The sequence below is a fragment of the Mustelus asterias genome, chromosome 2 (genome assembly GCF_964213995.1).
Source record: "Mustelus asterias chromosome 2, sMusAst1.hap1.1, whole genome shotgun sequence".
Classification (NCBI taxonomy): domain Eukaryota; kingdom Metazoa; phylum Chordata; class Chondrichthyes; order Carcharhiniformes; family Triakidae; genus Mustelus; species Mustelus asterias.
The window spans coordinates 74,444,360-74,467,086 of NC_135802.1; the positions used below are offsets into that span (position 1 = coordinate 74,444,360).

General features: G+C 43.1%; 2 protein-coding genes across 2 annotated transcripts in view; one reads left to right on the forward strand and one right to left on the reverse strand.

Annotated features, from left to right (window-relative positions):
* LOC144509030 (uncharacterized) overlaps window positions 1-5,358 on the reverse strand; it is a 70,928-nt gene extending 65,570 nt beyond the window's left edge. Inside the window, exons 1-2 of the mRNA XM_078237292.1 lie at window positions 5,246-5,358; window positions 386-470 (exon numbers count right to left, since the gene is read on the reverse strand). Coding sequence (XP_078093418.1) covers window positions 386-460 — 75 coding nt within the window. The 5' untranslated portion in view covers window positions 461-470; window positions 5,246-5,358. The remainder of the gene's footprint in view (window positions 1-385; window positions 471-5,245) is intronic.
* Window positions 5,359-14,099: 8,741 nt separating this feature from the next.
* The window catches only part of LOC144508946 (uncharacterized), a 70,400-nt gene continuing 61,772 nt past the window's right edge, over window positions 14,100-22,727 (forward strand). The window contains exons 1-3 of the mRNA XM_078237163.1: window positions 14,100-14,122; window positions 14,395-14,491; window positions 16,735-16,803. Coding sequence (XP_078093289.1) covers window positions 14,408-14,491; window positions 16,735-16,803 — 153 coding nt within the window. The 5' untranslated portion in view covers window positions 14,100-14,122; window positions 14,395-14,407. The remainder of the gene's footprint in view (window positions 14,123-14,394; window positions 14,492-16,734; window positions 16,804-22,727) is intronic.

Consider the following 22,727-nt stretch of genomic DNA (forward strand, 5'->3'; position numbering starts at 1 on the left):
CGAAGTAATAGGCTTATTTAATACACGATACACACAAACTCACACGCACTGTCCACCTCCCCTCTATTCCCGACTCTAGCTTTGTGAACATCTTCACATCATACTGCCTCACTATCAACAACCATGTCTTTAGGTGTATCATTCCTCCACTCTAGTTTATTTCCGAATCATATGGCTCCCCACCTGCCTCATCTTAATAAACTCCAAAAAATCCATTGCTTTTTCCAATCTCTTGGTTACCCCTCCAAATATTTTCTCCTTTGGTTCAACATATCTATTTTGCTTGCATTTTTGTGATAATACCTGACATTGTTTAAATATTAAACGTGGAGTAAAATAAACAAAATTTACTACCATAAACTTAATCCATTTGAAAAGCACTTACGTCACACCAGTACTTGCTACAAGGAACATTTCTTGGAATCTCTTCAAACTGGGATTTCATGTCAGCAATATTCATTTTTTCAAATCTGAAGAAACAATGAAATGTCACTTCATTATTTCATCATAAATAGAAAAAATAGGTTTTAGTTTTGGGGGATAGCAATTGTTCATTTATTCTCACTAGTTCAAATGGCATTTAATCCAAACACAAGTTTGCAGCTTTGTTACTCCGAGACAATACCAACCAACCTATCATTTCCACCTTTCGCGAACTGAAGTGGATTAAAAAAATCTGCTGCTTGTATCCCAAATTGATCAAAGTCCCATTCACCCATGACCCTAGAGCTCACTAACCTACATGTGTTCCTCATTATGCAATTCTCTTTTTTAAATTCTCGAATCCATCAATGGCCTCATCCCTCCCCATATCCGCAGCTTTCTCCAGTCCCAAAATCCTCCTCCAATTCTGGTCTCTTACGCGTCTGATTTTAAATTGCATTACCACTAGCAGCTATGTTTCAGTTGTAGTGGCCCCAAGCTCTGGAACTTCTTCCTAAACCTCTACCTTGCTTTCCTCCTCTAAGGCACTTTTTGACTGAGCTTCTGGTTGTTTGTTCTATTACCTCTACATGTAGCACTTAGGAAAAGTTTGTTTGGTAATACTCTTTATGAAGGATCTTGGGACATTTTATGTTAAAGGCGTTAAAGCAAATTGCTATTGTAGGAATCAGTTTTGAAGCTACTGTTAAAAAATGAAGAGCAACACGAGGTAAAACATAAATCTCTCTATTGTGCTATTACCATCATTTATGAACAAAGCCGCCTTTCCCTAGCTTCCTGTCATTTCTAAACGTCATGCAACCTTCAATATTCGGGTTCCAATCTATGTCATCGTGTGGCCATATCTCTGTAATGGCTATCAGATCATACTTACTTATTTCTATTGGCACGATGAGTTCAGTTTTGTTTTGAATGTGATATTAAGATTTTTAGCCTCCTTCCCTTCCTGTCTCGGTCAGTTTATCCTTTCCCATATTAATAGATGTCTCTCCTGCTTTGTCTATACTCATTGATTTACAAATTCTTCCAAAATTTGACCCAAGTGTCCCCACTTTCCTTCTTTACCTCCCTAGTCACGTGGCTCACTAGAACACTGGTCCGAGCAAGGTTCTGGTGTAGATTGTCCAACAGCACAACCCCCACTTTCCACAGTACTGGTGCCAGTGCCCCATGACCCAGAGCCCACTTCTACCACACTAATCTCTGAGCTACACATTCATCTAACTTTATTTACTTTATGTCAACTTTCACGTGGCTCAGGTAATAATGCAGAAGTTATGTGGTCCCATTATTTAAGAACAGTAGGAAGGATAACCTGGGAAATTATAGGCTGGTGAGCTTGACGTCCATGGTAGGGAGGTTGCTGGAGAGGATTCTTAGAGATAGGATGTATGCGCATTTAGAAAGGAATAAACTCATAACGATAGTCAGCATGGTTTTGTGAGAGGGAGGTCATGCCTCACTAACCTGGTGGAGTTTTTTGAAGAAGTGACTAGAATGGTTGACGAGGGAAGGGCCGTGGATGTCGTCTATATGGACTTTAGTAAAGTGTTTGACAAAGTCCCTCATGGTAGGTTGGTGCAAAAGGTTGGATCTCATGGGATAAAGGGGGAGGTGGCTAGATGGGTGGAGAACTGGCTTGGTCACAGAGGACAGAGGGTGGGAGTGGAAAGGTCTTTTTCCGGCTGGATGCCTGTGACTAGTGGTGTCCCAAAGGGCTCTGTATTGGGACCTCTGCTGTTTGTGATTTATATAAATGATCTGGAAGAAGGTGTAACTGGGGTGATCAGTAAGTTTGCAGACGACACGAAAATGGCTGGACTTGCAGATAGTGAGAAACATTGTCAGAGGCTACAGAAGGATATAGATAGGCTGGAAATTTGGGCAAAGAAATGGCAGATGGAGTTCAATCCAGATAAATGCGAAGTGATGCATTTCGGTAGAACTAACGTAGGGGGGAGCTATACAACGAATGGCAGAACCATAAAGGGTGTAGATACGCAGAGGGACCTGGGTGTGCAAGTCCACAGATCCTTGAAGGTGACGTCACAGGTGGAGAAGGTAGTGAATAAGGCATATGGCATGCTTGCCTTTATAGCACAGGGCATAGAGTATAAAAGTTGGGGTCTGATGTTGCAGTTGTATAGAACGTTGGTTCGGCCGCATTTGGAATACTGGTCGCCACACTACCAGAGGGACGTGGAGGCTTTGGAGAGAGTGCAGAGGAGGTTTACCAGGATGTTGCCTGGTATGGAAGGGCTTATTTATGAGGAGAGATTGGGTAAACTGGGGTTGTTCTCACTGGAAAGACGGAGGATGAGGGGTGACCTAATAGAGGTGTATACAATTATGTAAGGCATAGATAGGGTGAACGGTGGGATGCTTTTTCCCAGGTCGGTGGTGACGTTCACGAAGGGTCATAGGTTCAAGGTGTGTGTGAGAGTGAGAGTGAGAGTGAGAGAGAGAGTGAGAGAGAGAGAGAGAGAGAGAGAGAGAGAGAGAGAGAGAGAGAGAGAGAGAGAGAGAGAGAATGCGCTGCCGGGCAAGGTGGTGGAGGCGGACACACTGGGAACGTTTAAGACTTATCTAGATAGCCACATGAACGGAGTGGAATTGGAGGGATACAAAAGAATGGTCTAGTTTGGACCAGGGAGTGGCGCGGGCTTGGAGGGCCGAAGGGCCTGTTCCCGTGCTGTATTGTTCTCTGTTCTTTGTACTACCTTTGAGGATGTGCTTTTTAATTTAATTGAAGTTGATGGCATAATGGTAATGTCACCTGGCTAGTAATCCAGAGGCTCAGGCTAATGCTCTGGGGACATGCATTCAAATCCCACCACAGCAGCTAGTGGAATGTAAAGGCTAAGACGTTAGTTAGGCCTCACCTGGAATCCTGCATCCAGTTCTGGGCATCAAAATTGAGGAAGGATGGGACGGCTTTGGAGGGAATACAGGAGATTTGCAAGAATGATTCTAAGGATGAATTGGAAGGGTTGGGACAGTTTTCCTCGAAGGCCAAGAGGAGACTTGACAAAGGTATTCACGATCCTGATGGGTATGGACAGGGTAAATGAAAGTCACCAAAGTTCATAGGTTGCTCCCCCCGCCCTTCCCCAGAGAGAGCCCTGACTGGTGGTGATTTAACCAGAGGGTCACCAGACCTCAGACAAGGGGCAAGGTTGAGAAGGCGGGGCCTTCATTAATAACTTCAACCGGTATAGGAAATGAATTCACATTGTTGGCATCTCTCCAAATCATGAACCAACCGTCCAGCCAATTGAGCTAACTGACTCCCTGACAGGATAAATAGTGGAAACTGTTCACACTCAAGATGGCATCAAGGGTACAGATTCATAAAATAACTGGAAGGCACAGTGATTAGCAGTGTTGCCTCGCATCGCCAGAGATTTGGGTTCAATTCCGGCATTGAGTGACTATTTGCGTGGAGTTTGCACTTTTTCCCCAGTGTCTGCGTGGGTTTGCTCTGGTTTCCTCCCACAGTCCAAAGATGTGCACGTTAAGTGTATTGGCTTTGTTAAACTGCCTCCTAGTGTCCCAAGATGTATAGGTTAGGGGGATTAGCAGGGTATATGTGGGGTTACGGGGATAGGGCTTGGGTGGGACACATTTTCAGTCAGCGCAGACCCGATGGGCCAAATGGCCTCTTTCTGCACTGCAGGGGTTCTATGATTCTTAAAAGTTGTAAAAATGATGAGGATTTCTTTTAACCTGGAGGATAGTTGGTATCTGGGAAAAAGTCCCCGAGTGTGTGGTGGAAGAAGGTTTGATCTAAGTATTTAAAAGGGAATTGGATTGCTATCTGAAGAGAATTTGCAAGGTTACAGGAATCAAGCAAGGGAGTAGGATTGGGTAGAATGGTCTTTCAGAGAGATTGTGCAGTCTCGATGGGTGGAATGACCTCCTTTTGCACTGTAAAAAACCTGTGATTCTAGCTTGTAACTACATGGACCCCAACCATTGGATTTTTTAAAAAACAGGGGTCTCCTTGTGTTGCGAAGTCGAGTTTGTGAAGTTGGAATTTGATGTTGGTAAAGGTGTAAAAAAATTGTAAAAAATGCTAGAGGGGGAAAAAGAACATCGCGGGGTCCCTTTAAAAGCTGGTGTTTGTTTCAGTGCTTGGAGATATAAAAATGCAAAGTACATCCAGAGTCCAAACTGAAACATTTGTATCAAAAGGTCAAGCAGTAATCTTGACATGCCAATCTGTACCTGTTTGAATCTCGCCCAATCAATTTAAAGCAGGTACTCAGCTACCAAGAACTTATATAGATTTGAATTTGATGATTTTGAAACATCAGGCCAATCCTATTGCAGGAAAATTGATAGGTCATCACAGGTATAAAAGAGAATGCAGAGGGGAGTAACTGAAAGGATTGCCACCTCTCAAGTCTCGAGGAGGAGACAGCAATTCTGTCAGTTTCAGATATCTCTTAAGAGAACACACCACCTAACAAGTGAAAAGGTACTGAATCAGAAAGAACTTACAACAGAGGAATCAACAGAAGAACCCTGAAAGTTACCGAAAGCCACAAAACCTGGTTGTTGTTTTTTTTTTTGAGTGTGACTGAATCCTATTATGATTTAGTTTGGTTAATGAGTATTGTATTTATTTGAGTAGCATTCTGTTAGATTCTTATTTTATTCAATATGTTACTTGTTTAGTTAAAGTTCCGTTAGTTAAATAAATTGTTACGTGTTCATATTAAAGTGAGTGCCAGATATTTCTGTTAGTTAACCACTAAACGTTACTGAAGAACAGTTCACACCTTCCTACACACTTAACAGATTAGGAGGTGAGGTATTCCTCTGGGGGAATTTGACGTTACTTCTCAAAAGGGGGTCAACCTCCACATCGTAACACTTGCTTTTAATCTTCTTTTCCTGATGAGTGATTGAAACCGCAGCATGATTCTGCAATTTTAAAATTTAATAATAAACATCCAAAATGTCATTTTCACAGACATCATTTAACCTGCAGTATACTTCCAGCCTTTTCAAAGATCTGTTTCAAAAAACCTACTTCTGTTTTACATTAAAGGCCTATGGAAATTTAAGTTATTGTTGATTTCATCTCTTCTCCTTATCTATTTTTAACACTTTAAGGCTTATGTTGATCTGAGACATGAGGATAACAGTGCTATATACCAGCGAGATAACAGTGACAGCTGTGGTGAGAATGAGAACTGAGCGAGACCAGCAGTGAATATAAAAGTAGCAGGTGCATGGGTACAGAGCCTACAGATAACATTCTAAATAAATCTTAGCATGACAAAGAGAACTAGGTAAGTGATTGGTTGGTAAGTATTTTCTTCCTCTCTTTCTAAATACCAACTGAGAAAGCACAAAGTTTATCTGGCGGGGAGATAAAAATATTGCATTCAATTCTGTTTAATCAACATTGCATTAAACTCTGTTTAATTGATTAAACTACTTAAATATACAAATTACGACAGTGATATTTCTCAACCCAAAACCAAATTAGTTAAAGGGAACAGAATAAAGATGGCAAGACGACTAATGTGTTGCAGATATAGCATATGGGAACTGATGGTAGCCTACATGAGCTACAATAACCTCATCTGCAGTAACTGTCTGCAGCTCGATGAACTTCATCTCAGAGTTGGAGTCTGAGCTTCAGAAGGGGCAACACATCAGGTAGGGGGAAAGTTACTTGGATACGTTGTTCCAGGGTGCAGACATACTCTTTAGTCTCGGTAATTCTGATGTGATCTATGGTCAGGGACAAGAGGGTGCCACTGCACGCGAGAGAGAGGAGGATCAAGAAGGTAACAATGGAGAAGCCTCAGCGTCTCCAATTGTCTAACAGGTTCAAGGTTCTTGCAGGGACAGTGGAGTGAATGAACAACTTGACCACGGCAGCATGGTGTGGTGAGTCATCCAAGAAGGGGTAAGTAAAAAGGAATGTAGTTGGAGGAGGGGGTCAGTATAGTTGGGAGGATAGGCACTATTTTTTGCAACCAAGACCCTGAGACCAGTCCCATGCCAGAGTTAAGGACATCTCCTCAGGGCTAGTGTGGAGTGGGAGGGGAAGATCCTGTTCTTATGATACATATAGGTACAACACAAGTAAGCTCTGCTGGGGTAGTCTGGACAGGTAGCAGCTAAATTAAAAGCAGAATCATGAAGGTAATACTCTCTGGATTACTACCTGAGCCATGAACAAATTGGCATAGGATAAATCAGATTAGAGAGTTAAATGTGTGGCTCAAAGCTCAGTGAGAAAGAAGTGGGTTTTGATTCAAGGGGCACAAACAACAGTCTTGGGAAAGAGGAAGCTGTAGCGTTGAAATAGACTTCAAGCAGTGCCCTGGCAAGATGTTAACTTGGGCTACAATGGTTTTAAACTAAAGAGAGGGGGAGGAGTCAGATGAAGTGAGATTTAGAAATCCAAAGAAAAACGTCAGCAAGAGAAAAGTTATTTGATTTGGCAAAGACAAGCTAAGTGCGATAGAAATGGGCAGAGTTTAACGGTAATGGTGCATCAGAGAGCAAGATCCATGCAGGGAATAGCAGTAAAACAAATTTTCATTAATGTTGCCTCAATCAATACAGAGCATCCACAATAAGATAAATAAACTAAAGGCACAAATGGAAATAAATGGTTTTGATTGCTGGCCTTTACAAAGACATGGTTACATAATTACCATGGTTGGAAATTTAACATTCCAGGATACATAACATTTTGAAAAGACAGGCAGAAGGGAAAAGGAGGAAGGATAGCCCTGAAAGTAAAGGATGACATAAGAAGATTAGTGAGAAAGAAACATCAAGAATTTTAAAATCAGTATGAGAGATTAAGCAAGGGCCAGGAAACACTGGTGGTGTATATAGCTGCTGCCAAAACAGTTATCATGCCACTGATATAGCAGTAAACAAAAAATTATTCAGCTTGTAACAATGGCAATATAATTGGTGTTGGAGGCTTTAATCTTTGTTAACTGAACAAATTGCAAAAGGTGATCTGGACAGTGTGTTTATAGAATGCTTTTTATGACAATTTCCTGGAGCAATATGATTTAGTATTGTGTAATGAGGCAGATGTTCATTAGTAACATTAGGAAATAGTGATCATAACACAATTGAATTCCACATTAAATTTGAAAATGATATAGCAATATCCCTCTCAAAAAAAGGATTTTAAAACAAAGCATATTACATCTGTATGAGGGGAGAGCTGACTACGGTTGATTGGATACAGAGAAAAAGATAACAGTGAGAAACAAGCAAAGAAACTACTCAAAATGTTCAACAAAAGTACATTTCACTGAAAACAAATGCTCAATAAGAAAAATCCATCCGTGGCTATTAAGCAGGTTATGGGTGATATTAGATTTTAAAAGACTTAAAGTTGCAAAGATTAGCAGTAAACCTGAGGATTGGGAGTGTCTTAGAAACCAAAGGGCAACCAAAGCATTGCTAAAATCTGAAGAAATGTATAAACTAGTTACAAATATGAAAACAGATTTTAATATGCTTGTAAAATCACTTACAAGGAAGAGAGCAGCAAAGTAAATATTGATGCATCAGAAGCAGAAACAGTCAAAATTTACATGGGATGTGGGGAAATGGCAGAGCCATTGAACAAGTATTTTGTATCTGTCTTCACAATAGAACAAACAAACTATATACTGGAAATTGAAAGTAACCTTGGGGCGAACAAGAGTAAGGATATTAAGGTAATAAATGTCAGCAGAGAAGTAGTGGTGGAGAAACTCAAGGGACTAAAATCAGGCAAAAGAGGGAGAAGGGAGAGAGAGAAAAGAAGGAACTACAGTACAGGCCAGTTAGGCAGGCTATCAAGGAGGCCTTGGAATCTATTATTAACAAAGTACTTTAAAAGAGCGTAGTGTCATTAGAAAAAAGCAACATGATTTTACAAAAGGGAAATCACATTTGACAAATTTATAATATAATACTTAAGGGTGTAATACTTAGGGTAGTAAAGGGGAACCAGTCCATGTAGCATATATGGATTTACAAAAGGCGGTCAATAAGATTCCACTTGAAAGATTAAATACACAAGAAAATGGTTTGTGGAGATGGGCATGATATATTACAGTAAGAAGTCTCACAACACCAGGTTAAAGTCCAACAGGTTTATTTGATAGCACAAGCTTTCGGGGTATTGCTCCTTCTTGTCTGTCTCCTCGTGTCTGCGTGGGTTTCCTCCGGGTGCTCCGGTTTCCTCCCACAGTCCAAAGATGTGCAGGTTAGGTTGATTGGCCAGGTTAAAAATTGTCCCTTAGAGTCCTGAGATGTGTAGGTTAGAGGGATTAGCGGGTAAATATGTGGGGGTAGGGCCTGGGTGGGATTGTGGTCGGTGCAGACTCGATGGGCCGAATGGCCTCCTTCTGCACTGTAGGGTTTCTATGATTTCTATGATTTCTTCAGGTGAGTGAAGAGTTGTGTTCACAAACAGGGCATATGTAGACACAGACTCAATTTACAAGATAATGGTTGGAATGCGAGTCTTTACAGGTAATCAAGTCTTTACGAGTAGACAATGCGGGTGGAGGGAGGATTAAGCACAGGTTAAAGAGGTGTGAATTGTCTCCAGCCAGGACGTTAGCGAGATTTTGCACGCCCAGGCAAGTCGTGGGGGTTACAGATAGTGTGACATGAACCCAAGATCCCGGTTGAGGCCGTCCTCATGTGTGCGGAACTTGGCTATCAGTTTTTGCTCGACGATTCTGCGTTGTCGTGTGTTGTGAAGGCCGCCTTGGAGAACGTTTACCTGAAGATCAGAGGCTGAATGCCCGTGACTGCTGAAGTGTTCCCCGACAGGAAGAGAACACTCCTGCCTGGTGATTGTCGAGCAGTGTTCATTCATCCGTTGTCGTAGCGTCTGCATGGTCTCGCCAATGTACCATGCCTCGGGACATCCTTTCCTGCAGCGTATCAGGTAGACAACGTTGGCCGAGTTGCAAATGTATGACGAACATCTCGCCAAGGCCATCTCCACACCCCCACTTCTTGCCTTCAAACAACCACACAACCTCAAACAGACCATTGTCCGCAGCAAACTACCCAGCCTTCAGGAGAACAGTGACCACGACACCACACAATTTTGCCACAGCAACCTCTGCAAGACGTGCCGGATCATCGACACGGATGCCATCATCTCACGTGAGAACACCATCCACCAGGTACTCGGTACATACTCTTGCGACTCGGCCAACATTGTCTACCTGATACGCTACAGGAAAGGATGTCCCGAGGCATGGTACATTGGCGAGACCACGCAGACGCTACGACAACAGATGAATGAACACCGCTCAACAATCACCAGGCTGGAGTGTTCTCTTCCTATTGGGGAATACTTTAGCAGTCACGGGCATTCAGCCTCTGATCTTCGGGTAAGCGTTCTCCAAGGCGGCCTTCATAACACACGACAATGCAGAATCGCTGAGCAAAAACTGATAGCCAAGTTCCGCACACATGAGGATGGCCTCAACCGGGATCTTGGGTTCATGTCACACTATCTGTAACCCCCACGACTTGCCTGGGCTTGCAAAATCTCACTAACTGTCCTGGCTGGAGACAATTCACATCTCTTTAACCTGTGCTTAACCCTCTCTCCACTCGCATTGTCTATACTTGTAAAGACTTGATTACCTGTAAAGACTCGCATTCCATTATCTTGCAAATTGAGTCTGTGTCTATGTAAGCCCTGTTTGTGAACACAACTCTTCACTCACCCGAGGAAGGAGCAACACTCCGAAAGCTTATGCTACCAAATAGACCTGTTGGACTTTAACCTGGTGTTGTGAGACTTTTTACTATGATATATTAGCACAGATGGAGGACTGGACAAAGGATAAATCATCTAAAGGGCAGGGAGCAGAAAGTAGGGATAAATGGGATATTTTCAAATTAACAGGTTTTGACTTGTGGAGTGCTGAAAGGACCAGTGCTGGGGTCTCAACTATGTCACTTTATGTTAATGACTCAGATGTAGAGACAGAGTAATGTATTCAAGTTTACTATTGATTCAAAAAAATAAGCGGGAATACAAGCTGTGAGGACAAGAAGACTGCAAAGTGATACAGGCGATTCAGTGGCTGGACAGAGTATAAAGTGAGAGGTGAGAATAGAAAAGCAATATATATTTTTAAAAGTGTGAAAACTAAATTTTGATATTCAGAGACACTTGGGAATACTTGTACAAGGAAGGGCAGCATGGTCAGTGGTTAGCACTGCTGCCTCACAGCGCCAGGGACCCAGTTCAATTCCGGCCTCGGGTGACTGTCTGTGTGGAGTTTGCACATTCTCCCCATGTCTGTGTGGGTTTCCTCCCACACTCCAAAGACGTGCAGGTTAGGTGGATTGGCCTTGCTAAATTGCCCCTGAATGTCAGGGGGACTAGCAGGATAAATACATGGGGTTACAGGGATAGCACCTGGGTGGGATTGTTGTGCAGGCTTGATGGACCAAAATGGCCTCCTTCTGCACTGTAGGGATTCTATGATTCAATGAACACAGAGTTAGCATGTATGTAGAGCATGCAATTAAGAAAGCAAGTGATCTTATTTTATTGCAAGTTTTAGAATAGAAGAATAAATAATCTTGCTACAACTGGATTTTGTTGAGGCCACACTAAGAATATCATGTGCAATTTTAGTTTCCATATTGAAAGAAGAATACACTTGCATTGAAGAATGCAGTGAAAATTCACCAGATTGATTCATGGACTGAAAGGTGATCCCATTCAAACATTTAAGATTATGAAGGGGCTTGACAGGGTAGATAATGAGACATTGCCCAGTGAATGGAATCAATCAAGAGCAAGGGAACACAGTTCTTGAATTTTTAAAATTAATTTGTGGGACATGGGCATCACTGGCTGGCCAACATTTATTGCCCATCCCCAATTGCCCTTGGGAAGGTGGTGGTAAGCTGTCTTCTTGAATCGCTGCAGTCCATGTGCTGTGGGTTGACCCACAACGCCATTAGGGAGGGAATTCCAGGATTTTGACCCAGCGACTGAAGGAATGGCAATATATATTGTATTCTGTAACTTGATTTTGTCTCTGTGCACTGTTTGAGAGCATATTTCCACTCCATCTGACGAAGGACCAACGCTCCGAAAGCTTATGGTATTTGCTACCAAACAAACCTGTTGGACTTTAACCTGGTGTTGTTAAAACTCTTACAATATATTTCCAAGTCAGGACAATGAGTGGCTTGGGAACTTGCAGGTGGCGGTGTTCCCACGTATCTGCTGCCCTTGTCCTTCTAGATCAAAGTGGGCGTGGATTTGGAAAATGCTGTCTGAGGATCTTTGGTGAATTGCTGCAGTGCATCTTATAGATAGTACACACTGATGCTACTGAGCGTCGGTGATGGAGGGATTGAATGTTTGTCGATGCAGTGCCAGTCAAGCGGCTGCTTTGTCCTGGATGGTGTCAAGCTTCTGAGTGTTGTTGGAGCTACACCCATCCAGGCAAGTGGGGAGTATTCCATCACACTCCTGACTTGTGCCCTGTAGATGGCGGACAGGCTTTGGGGAGTCAGGAAGTGAGTTACTCGCCGTAGTAGTCCTAGCCTCTGATCTGCTCTTGTAGCCACTGTGTTTATGTGGTGAGTCCAGTTGACTTTCTAGTCAATGGGGGGAGGGGGGAGGGGGGGGGAGGGGGGGGGAGGGGGGAGGGGTGGGGGGGGGAGGGGGGGGGGAGGGGTGGGGGGGGGAGGGGTGGGGGGGGAGGGGAGGGGGGGGTGGGGGGGGAGGGGAGGGGGGGGTGGGGGGGGAGGGGAGGGGGGGGTGGGGGGGGAGGGGAGGGGGGGGTGGGGGGGGAGGGGAGGGGGGGTGGGGGGGGAGGAGAGGGGGGGGTGGGGGGGGAGGAGAGGGGGGGGTGGGGGGGGAGGAGAGGGGGGGGGGAGGTGGGGGGGGGGGGTGGGGGTGGGGGGGGGTGGGGTGGGGGGGGTGGGGGGGGGTGGGGGTGGGGGGGGGTGGGGTGGGGGGGGGTGGGGGGGGGTGGGGGGGGGGGGGGGGTTGGGGGTGGGGGTGGGGGGGGGGGGGGGTGGGGGTGGGGGGGGGGGGTGGGGGGGGGGGTGGGGGGGGGGGCGTGGGAAGAGAGAGACTTGCGAAGAAACTCTGTGGGATTACAGGGATAGGGCAGGTTATGGGCCTAAATTGTTCTGTCACAGAGTCAGTGCTGTATCAGTGGGCAGAATGGCCTCATTTTGCTCTATAGAGTTTCTATGATCGACAGAACAATGTCTTCAGAATATCAAGGGAGCAAGTTCAATGGGCTACATGGTCTTTTCTGCTTGTATTCTTTATGAGAAGCCTCATCTAGCACTCTTGCACCTCCAATGTCTCTCCGCCACAAATAAAAGCAAAGTACCACTGATATAGGAAACCTAAAAACAAAGTGCTGGAAAAAATTTAGGTCTGACAAATCTGTTGAGAGAAACAGATATAATGTTGAATCCTATAGGACTCTCCACCAAATTTTCTCTTTATACTTTAAAAAAAATTACTACTGCAACCCAAAGATCGCTTAAGATTTTTTTTCTCATGTTCTTTCTAAACTCAGTTTAGTTTATATGTTGACCCACTTATCCATGTCCTGTGTGATAACCTCACCACTTGGCCCATTACCCAAACTAATTCCTGATCTAATTCTCAACACCGTAGAATTTCTTTGTTTCCTCGTTGTTGCTTCAGCCTTTTAAACTGCAATCCCGAATTTGTTTCATCACTTCATCCTCAGTGGCATCCTCGACAATGGGTTTGGCACTTTTTTATGCCTTAATTTAAAAATACATAATGTTCATACCATTGCCACTCTATGACTTTTCCCATTATTACATGAATGGAAACATACCTTGCATTGTGCAAAAGTTATCGGGGTAGACAGAATGTGGAGTTGAAACCTCAGTCAGATCAGCCATGATCTTATTAAATTGTGGGGCAGGCTGGAGGTTCAAATGGCCTACTCCTAATTCGTATGTTCATATTTAGCTACCAAATGCCATTACATAACATAGAAGTCATATGAACATTTTTATTATCTCACTTAAATACTTAATTAGACCTTGTTAACATGAAGACAAAATAATAGGGTTATAACCTCATCAACATCGTCCGGGCCTTAAAAAAAACACCAGGAGCGGGTTGCCGAACACACATACGCATTCGAATGAATATACGTACAACTCCTTCACCTAAGATTATGTTTCACTGACCAGCGCAGTTAGTGATGGAGATTACTCGTCAAGGAGCAATGCGATATTTCAAACCCGATGAGGTGATTAGTAGTAATAACGACGACCACTTGGCCTTCTCGGTGATCCAACCTTCATCAACGACGAAGATTTAGTTTTCATCAACACAAGCCTTCCGGTGGGGCCCCTTACGTCATTTCCCGTGTGTGCCGAAAGTGTGGTGACGGCCATTTTGTTTTGCTCCCGGGGGGACGATAATAAATCCAATCTTACTTCATAATCGTAAATACTAATTCATGAAATATTACCTCGGCCGGGCTGACCTGGTCTCTAACTATTGCATTCGAGGCCAATGTGACTTTTCTTAACGTTTAATTCGCTTTTCGAAGCACGGTTTTCTCCCTGAAGATTGAAGGCGGGCTCTCTGTTACTAAGGAAGTGACGCGATCACGCCGGGAAGTTGTGAAGGGTGGGTGTCGGTTGGAACCTCGCTGTTTGTGCGAGGATTTGATTATTTATCCGGTAATTTAATGGATTATAAATATTACGGGACCCGGGAAGTGGGTTTCCCGTTTATTGTAGCACTTGCCATCTTTACTTTTGAGTTGCGATGATCCATGATGTTAAAATGAGCTGGGAGTAGTTAGATTCACGGACGATCTTGTTATCTTGTGTCGCGAATTTGTTCAGCTTCAAATCCTGATTCGTGTTTACGAATGTGTTTTCTTTCATTTGCCGCAGTGTTCGTCTCAGGATGATGGGTGACGCTTATCGACGAGATGATCGCGCGAATCGTGAGATGAAAAATATGGTTGCGGCCAACGTTTTCTATTGCAAGGTGAGTGTTGAAGGCAGTGTGAGCGCAGAGACCGTGACTGAATACATTGTAGCGGAGTAAAGGTCGTCCGCCATTTTGAACCTGGTTATAAAACATGTGGGAAAATGGCGGATATTGTCTTCCGTTGTCAATTTAAACAACGCTGGCTACGCTGTGTATATATTGTGAAAACTGGCTTCACCCTTGGACTTTGTCTGTGAGCTCTACATCTGCCCAGTCTAAACGTTTATGTTCTCCTTCATGGCATCCCAATCGCCATCTCCATATAAACGGCCACCTGGCGTCTTGCCTCTCCTGAGCCTTGTCGGCTCCCTCTCCAAACCGATCCCAATTTAGGATTTTTGTCTCCCGCACATTTAACTATTGTCTAATTTCACCCTCTGGATGCAACCACCAGCAGCCTTGTATTCCTTCCTGTATACGAGTCCCTTCACTGCAGTTTTTTTCATTGTAGCTCCGTTCCCTCATCATTACGATGTTTACTTGTGGACAAGGCAGGCCATATAGACAAATTTATGTCATGCACAAAAGAATCTGCAATCGATTAGAAACCCTACAGTGCAGAATTAGGCCATTCGAGTCTGCACCGACAACAATCTCACCAGGCCCTATCCCCACAACCCCACATATTTGCCCTGCTAATCCCTCTAACCTATGCATCCCAGGACACTAAGGGGCAATTTAGCATGGCCAATCCAGCAAACCTGCACATCTTTGCACTGTGGGAGGAAACGGAGCACCCAGAGGAAACCCATGCAGACACAGGGAGAACATGCAGACTCCACATAGACAGTGACCCGAGGCCGGAATTGATCCTGGGTCTCTGACACTGTGAAGCAGCAGTGCTAACCACTGTGCCACCCCAAGTCTTTGGGCTGTGGGAGGGAACCACAGCACCGGGAGGAAACCCTCGCTTCATCAATTGTCATGCTCCCTGTCCCTTGCTAAATTTCTGTTCATGTCAGTGGTTCAGCGTTCTATGATGGACAAATCCTTTTCTGTCCGTGTACATGCACTTTCAACTGGGAAGTCTAGCTACTATTGTGTTGAAAAGGACTGGAGGAAAGTGAAAACCGAACTGTAGCGCTCAACTACTATCCTCGTAGAATCCCTACAGTGCAGAAGGAGGCCATTTGGCTCATTGAGTTTGCATTGACCACAATCCCACCCAGGCCCTATCCCTGTAACCCCATGCATTTACCCCAGCTTGTCCCCCGACGCAAGGGGACAATTTTAGCTAATTAAACACAGAATTAAACATGAAACTGCCGTAGCCTATATTAAAAATACTTTCAGAATATTTTAAAAGATTTTCCTGCCATAGTTAATCAGTTGAATGAGATTAACATAGGTGTCAATGCTTGCCAATCCCCTCTTGGAGCATGTTATTTATGGAGTATTGACATATTGCCAAACCTGCTGAGTTTTTACCTTTTACTTTTCCTTTTTACTGGGTATGTCTTTAAACAGGAGATTGTTTCACCCTGACAAATTCCCATTGATTTTAGTTTTCCTCAGACTCATTTGATGTTATACCCAGTCAAATTAATACCAAGATTATTCACACTCATCTCACCACTGGAATTCAGTGCAGAAGGAGGCCATTCAGCCCATCAAGTCTGCACTGACTTCCAACAGAGAGTAAACCCACGTATTTACCCCACTAATTCCCCCTAACCTACACATCTTGTGACACTAAGGGGGGCAATTTAGCATGGCCAATACACCTAACCTGCATATCTTTGGAGTGTGTGATGAAACCAGAGAACCTGGAGGAAACCTGCACATGCATGGGTAGAATTTGCAACCTCCACACAGTCGCCCAAGACTGGAATTGAACCCAGGTCCATGGTGCTGTGAGGCAGCAGTGCTAACCACTGTGCCACCCCGTTCCATGTTTGTACCAAGACTGAAGTATGGTCTAGAGCAGGGTGTCCTGATAGATTCTAAACTGAGCATCAATGAGTCGGTTATCGATGAGTAAATGATGCTCTGCACTAACCACCGTGCCACCCCACTGCTTTTTGTGGATCTGGGGATGTTTGTTTTTTATTTATATGTACTGCAACAAAAATTGTCTGCCTGTAAAATATTCTCACTGGGTTACAGTTTTATGACCGACACTGTATGACCATTGAATTATCAATAAATCATTCATACTTTTTTGAGTGGATAGCATAACTGTGCATATGTAACATTTCATAATAAATTCCGAGCGCCCTACATTTATATTTTAATTTTAGATCTGTGATGTTCGTTGTACATCTGAGATGAATCTTAAAATGCATTTCCTTGGGTTTAAACACAAAAAGGTAAGAGCACCAAATGTAGAAACTTCATTTGAATATATACAGATAATGATTGTGACTGGCTATTGTCCAAATAAAATCAGAAAAGTGATATGACAGAGCTCATTAATGTGGTTCATTTACTAGCTTTGCTGGGCATCCCAGTTGTGTGAAATGATTTTCAGAGACACTTTTGAGCTTTTTAATTTGCTTTCTTTGGAGTAACCATCTCTCCTGCTATTGTACTAAAATACTGGTCTGGAATAGAAAATCAGAAGTTTGTTAATGTAGGCTTGAGTGAATAGCACAGTAATATGCCTCGACTCATTTACAGTGCCATATTAGAACGAAAACAATATTCCGCCTACAATTCATTGTGATGTTGTATGTTCCACATAACAGATTTCTGAATCTGTGGTAAACAAGGCTCCATTAATGTTGAGATACTTGCAATATAGTGTTGCATCTGGTTCTCTACAATAAGTACAATGTTTGGTTTATTGTGGTTGGGCATGGTATCTACTCCCGTAGTATTTGATTTGGAGCTATGCTCCTGCCATTCATTTTTCTGCACTGAACATGAACAGGACAAGCATTAGCTGTTCAAAAAAAATCTATACCTAGGTGACCATCATATACTGGCCACTGAGTTGCCCAATGAAGTGAGAACTGCATGACAGATTTTGTGTTGGTCTTCATGTGGTCACAGGGCTCTTAAAGCACACTTTTTCTTTTGCTCAGCTCTAATCCTTTCGGTATCTGATATCAGATTACTAGAGACTGAACAAAAATGACATGAGACTGTTAACTTCTAGCTGTCTACTCTTGGCAGACTAGATTCTCTGTTGTTGAAAGTGTACACAATTCATTGGGGCTTATAAGCTAGTGCACATGATCAAAGTTTTTGTATGTTGTATTGGTAATCATGCTATCTTTGAAATTGTTTGTGAAAATACATACAGTATTTCATTGGAGTATTGCGGCAGTTTTATCAATGTTCCTTAACTAATAGTTGCATAAGTACATTGCTTGACATTAGTATCTTATTTCATTGTAGCAATTAATTGATAGAACTGGATTGGTCTGTCACTGGCATCAAGAGAAATGGTTCATGGTAGGTAGTAAAGTTATAGCCTGGTCTGACAGAGCAGAAAGGAACAATCGTGGACAGAGCAGAAAGGAACAATCGTGGAATTAGCTGAAGAGGTAGAGGTACAACATAAAGGTTCTGCATAAGATTTTACTTCAGATCTCTTTATGCCTTCCTTTCCAATGCAGCTCAACAAATGCAATGATGTCGACTAGTTTTGGCATGTTTGGAATAGGACTTATAGTGAAAAGGAGCAGTCGAGGTTCTTTATCATTTAGATATCTCTTACACATTGTAAGAATTTGTCCAGAACTTTATTCTGATTATCTTTGACTCTGAGACCCACCTCTGTATATAGCCTGACTTGTATCAAAATTATTCTTTCCCCTCAATTTTGAAAAGTTTCTTTTAAGCTCTAATTTAGCTTTTTCGTAGATGGTTGAAAGTAAATGTTTTGAGACAGTCCTAAAAAGCAAAATACTGTGGATTCTGGAAATCTGAAATAATAGCAGAATAGAATGGCAGGCCATTTGGCCCCTTGAAACTGCTCCGCCATTTAATAAAATCATGGCTGATCTAATAATAACCTCAAATCTGCATCCTGCCAACCCGAATAACCTATCACCCCCTTACTTACCAAGAATCTATCCACCTCCACCTTAAAAATATTCAAAGATTCTGTTTCCATCACCTTTTCAGGAAGAGTGTTCCAAAGACTCATGAACCTCTGTGAGAAAAACATTTGCCTCATCTGCTTTAAATGGGTGACCCCTTATTTTTAAACAGTGACACCCCCCCCCCCCCCCCCCCAAAAGTTCTAGATTCTCCCACAAGAGGAAATATTGTCTCCACATCCATCCTGGCAAGACCCCCTCAGGATGTTTCAACCGAGTCAACTCTTTCTCTTCTATACTCCAGCAGATACAAGCCTAGCCTGTCCAACCTTTCCTCATATGACAACATTCCCAATCCAGGTATTAGTTCAGTAAACCTCTGAACTGTTTCCAACGCATTTACATCCTTCCATAAGTAAGGAGGCCAGTGTACAGTATTCTGGGTGTGATCTTACTTGTGCCCTGAAGAATAATCTCCCTACTTTTGTTTTCAATTCCCCTCGCAATGAAAAATAACATTCTAATATTATCTTTCCTAATTACTTGCTGTATCTGAGTACCAGGCTTTTGTGATTCACACATTCTGCATCTCAGAAGTCTCTAAACTCTCGCCATTTAAATAATATGCTTCTCTTTTATACTTCTTGCTAAAATATGGAATTTTACATTTGCTCACATACTCCAAAATTCCAAACGGAAATACTAACATCTCGAGTGAAAAACAGTAAAGGTTTCAGGAAAATTACCACGCATCTCTCCATGGATGCAGCCAAACCTAGTCCATATTTTTGAGAATTATCAGCTTTCTTAAAAATAACTAGTTTGTTCTGATATTACTTTTACCTGACTTCTAGAGGCAAGTTTCCCTGATCTTAATGGATTTTGGTAGACCTTCATTTTCAGTTTTGCGTGTAGTTACTGATTTTCTTCAACCTTCTCTCATACTGCTTACTTGAGGGCTTGTAAGGAGTTGACTCTTGCTATAACTCAAGGATGATTTAAAAAAGAAACAATTTGGCCAAATTGCCTGCTTGGTGCATAAAGTCCACTGTTTCCAAATTATTTTGCGTCTTTCATGTTTAGTCTGTGTAAAGTAATAAACACCCGAGTTTTTCTGCATCATTGATATCTCCCAAAAAAAACTTATCGCATCTTGTAAAAAAATAAATTCAACCCAACAATGAGCACAAATTAGATTTTGCCTGTAGTTTTGGGGAGGATTCCAAGTAGTTCAAAAATACAATTATAGCAGGGGATTTTTGGTTTACCTTTTTGTTTGATTCTCCTATAATTGTGATGGGGGAGTTGTTTTAACTGGATGAAGTATATTTTTGTTCAGGTCCACTATTATAGCCATCCAAAGAAAAAGGCTTCCTTCCACCTTGATGATCTCTGATTGCATTGTGTGCAAGATTTTTCACAGCTATTATTGTCATAGTAATTCAAGCTAAACCTGCATTACACAATTTCCAATAGTCTTGGGTCATTGTCACCACTTGTTTAGGGCATCGCTGGAGAGCACTTGTTGTCCATCCCTAATTGCTCATGAACTAAATGGGCATTGTGAGTCTAAGAGCGAACCACATTGCTGTGGGTCTGGAGTCACATGTAGGCCAGATCAGGTTAGGATGGCAGATTTCCTTCCCTATAGGATATTAGTGAACGAGGTGGGTTTTTAATGAAATTCAACAGTAGTTTTGTGGTTATCCTTGGACTTCATTTGCCGTGGTGGGATTTGAACCTGGGTCCCCAGAGCATTGTCCTGGGTCTCTGGATTACTTGTCCAGTGACAATACCACTGTGCTACCACCCCCAAACTGTGATGAAGAAACTTAACTAGCGAGGAAGATTTATGCGTTTCTCCCCAGCTTCATTATATGCATTGCTCAGCCTTAAACCAGGACTGTGAGGCAGAGAAACATGACTGTCTATGTATATTCTAACATAGTGGAATTGTAAAATAAATAGGTCTATTTTCTGCTGCAGATTGACATGGGTATTCAAATTATATCAGCTTTTCCATTTAGGCAGAGGACAGAATTAGCAAAATGATTCTATTTTTGTTCATTGAAGGGATGTTGGCATTGCTGGCTAGGCCAGCGTTCATTGCTCATCCCCAAATGAATCAGGTGGTGATGCACTGCCTTCTTGAACCACTGCAGTCTGTGTTTTGGATGCACTCCGTGCTGTTTGGGAGGAAGTTCCAGGATTTTGATTCAGCAACTGTGAAGGAATGGCAATTATATTTCTGAATTGAATGGTGATTGGCTCGGAGGAGAACTTCCAGGTAGTGGTGTTCTTGTGTATCTGTTGTTCTTATCCTTTTAGATGGTAGTGCTCATGTCTTGAAAGGGGCTGTCTAAGGAGCCTTGGTGAGTTTCACCAGTTCATTGTCAATGGTGCACACTGCTGCCACAATGCGTCGGTGGTGGAGGGAATGAATGTTTGTGGATGTGGTGCCAATCAAGAGGCTGCTTTGTGTCCTAAATGGTGTTGAATTTCTCAAGTGCTGTTGGAGCTGCACTCATCCAGGCAAGTGGAGGGTATTCCATCATACTCCAGACTTGTGCCTTTTGGATGGTGGGCAGACTGGGGAGTTGGGAGGTGAGTTACTTGCTGCACGAATCCTAGCCTCTGACCTGCTCTTGTAGCTACAGTATTTATATGACTAGTCCAGTTGAATTTCTGGTCAATGGTAGCCCCCAGGATGTTGAGAATGGGGGATTTAGTGATTGTTATGTTGTTGAATGTCATGGGGTGAGGTTGAAGTTGGTCATTGCTTAGCATTTGTGTGGCGCGAATGTCATTTGCCATTTGTCAACATAAGTCTGGATGTTGTCCAGGTCTTGTTGCATTTGGACATGGACTGCTTCAGTATCTGGAGTCGCAAATGGTGCTGAATATTGTCCAATTATCAGCGAACATTCCCACTTCTGACCTTCTGATGGCAGGAAGGTCATTGATGAAGCAGCTGAAGGTGGTTGGGACTAGGAACTCCAGCAGTGATGTCCTAGTGCTGAGGTGACTGACCTCCAACAACCACCATGATCTTCATTTGTGCCAGGTATGATTCAACCCGTGGAGAGTTTTCCACCAGATTCCTATTGACTAGTTTTGCTAGGCCTCCTTGATGCCACACTTGGTCAAATATGGTCTTGATATCAAGGCAGTCAGTTATTCTAAGAAACTTGGTTTTTTTTGTGCTGCATTCTTCTGGCTCAAGGCAGTCTACTTTCCCCCACCAGCTGTGGAGGCATATGTAGGTTGGCAACCTGGGCTATTCAATTGTTCTAGTCTGAACATTCAAAAGTGGTTGAAGCATCTGTTCCAGGCTACTGTAGACCTGTAATCTTCATGAAAACATAGAACAGTACAGCACAGAACAGGCCCTTCGGCCCACGATGTGCCGAGCTTTATCTGAAACCAAGATCAAGCTATCCCACTCCCTATCATCCTGGTGTGCTCCATGTGCCTATCCAATAACTGCTTAAATGTTCCTAAAGTGTCTAACTCCACTATCACAGCAGGCAGTCCATTCCACCCGCCAACCACTGTCTGAGTAAAGAACCTACCTCGGACATCCTTCCTATATCTCCCACCATAAACCCTATAGTTATGCCCCCTTGTAATAACTCCATCCACCCGAGGAAATAGTCTTTGAATGTTCACTCTATCTATCCTCTTCATCATTTTATAAACCTCTATTAAGTCTCCCCTCAACCTCCTCCGCTCCAGAGAGAACAGCCCTAGCTCCCTCAACCTTTCCTCATAAGACCTACCTTCCAAACCAGGCAGCATCCTGGTAAATCTCCTTTGCACTCTTTCCAGCGCTTCCACATCCTTCTTATAGTGAGGTGACCAGAACTGCACACAATATTCCAAATGTGGTCTCACCAAGGTCCTGTACAGTTGCAGCATAACCCCATGGCTCTTAAACTCCAACCCCCTGTTAATAAAAGCTAACACACTATAGGCCTTCTTCACAGCTCTATCCACTTGAGTGGCAACCTTCAGAGATCTGTGGATATGGACCCCAAGATCTCTCTGTTCCTCCACGGTCTTCAGAACCCTGCCTTTGACCCTGTAATCCACATTTAAATTTTTCCTACCAAAATTAATCACCTCACATTTATCAGGGTTAAACTCCATCTGCCATTTTTCAGCCCAGCTTTGCATCCTATCTATGTCTCTTTGCAGCCTACAACAGCCCTCCACCTCATCCACTACTCCACCAATCTTGGTGT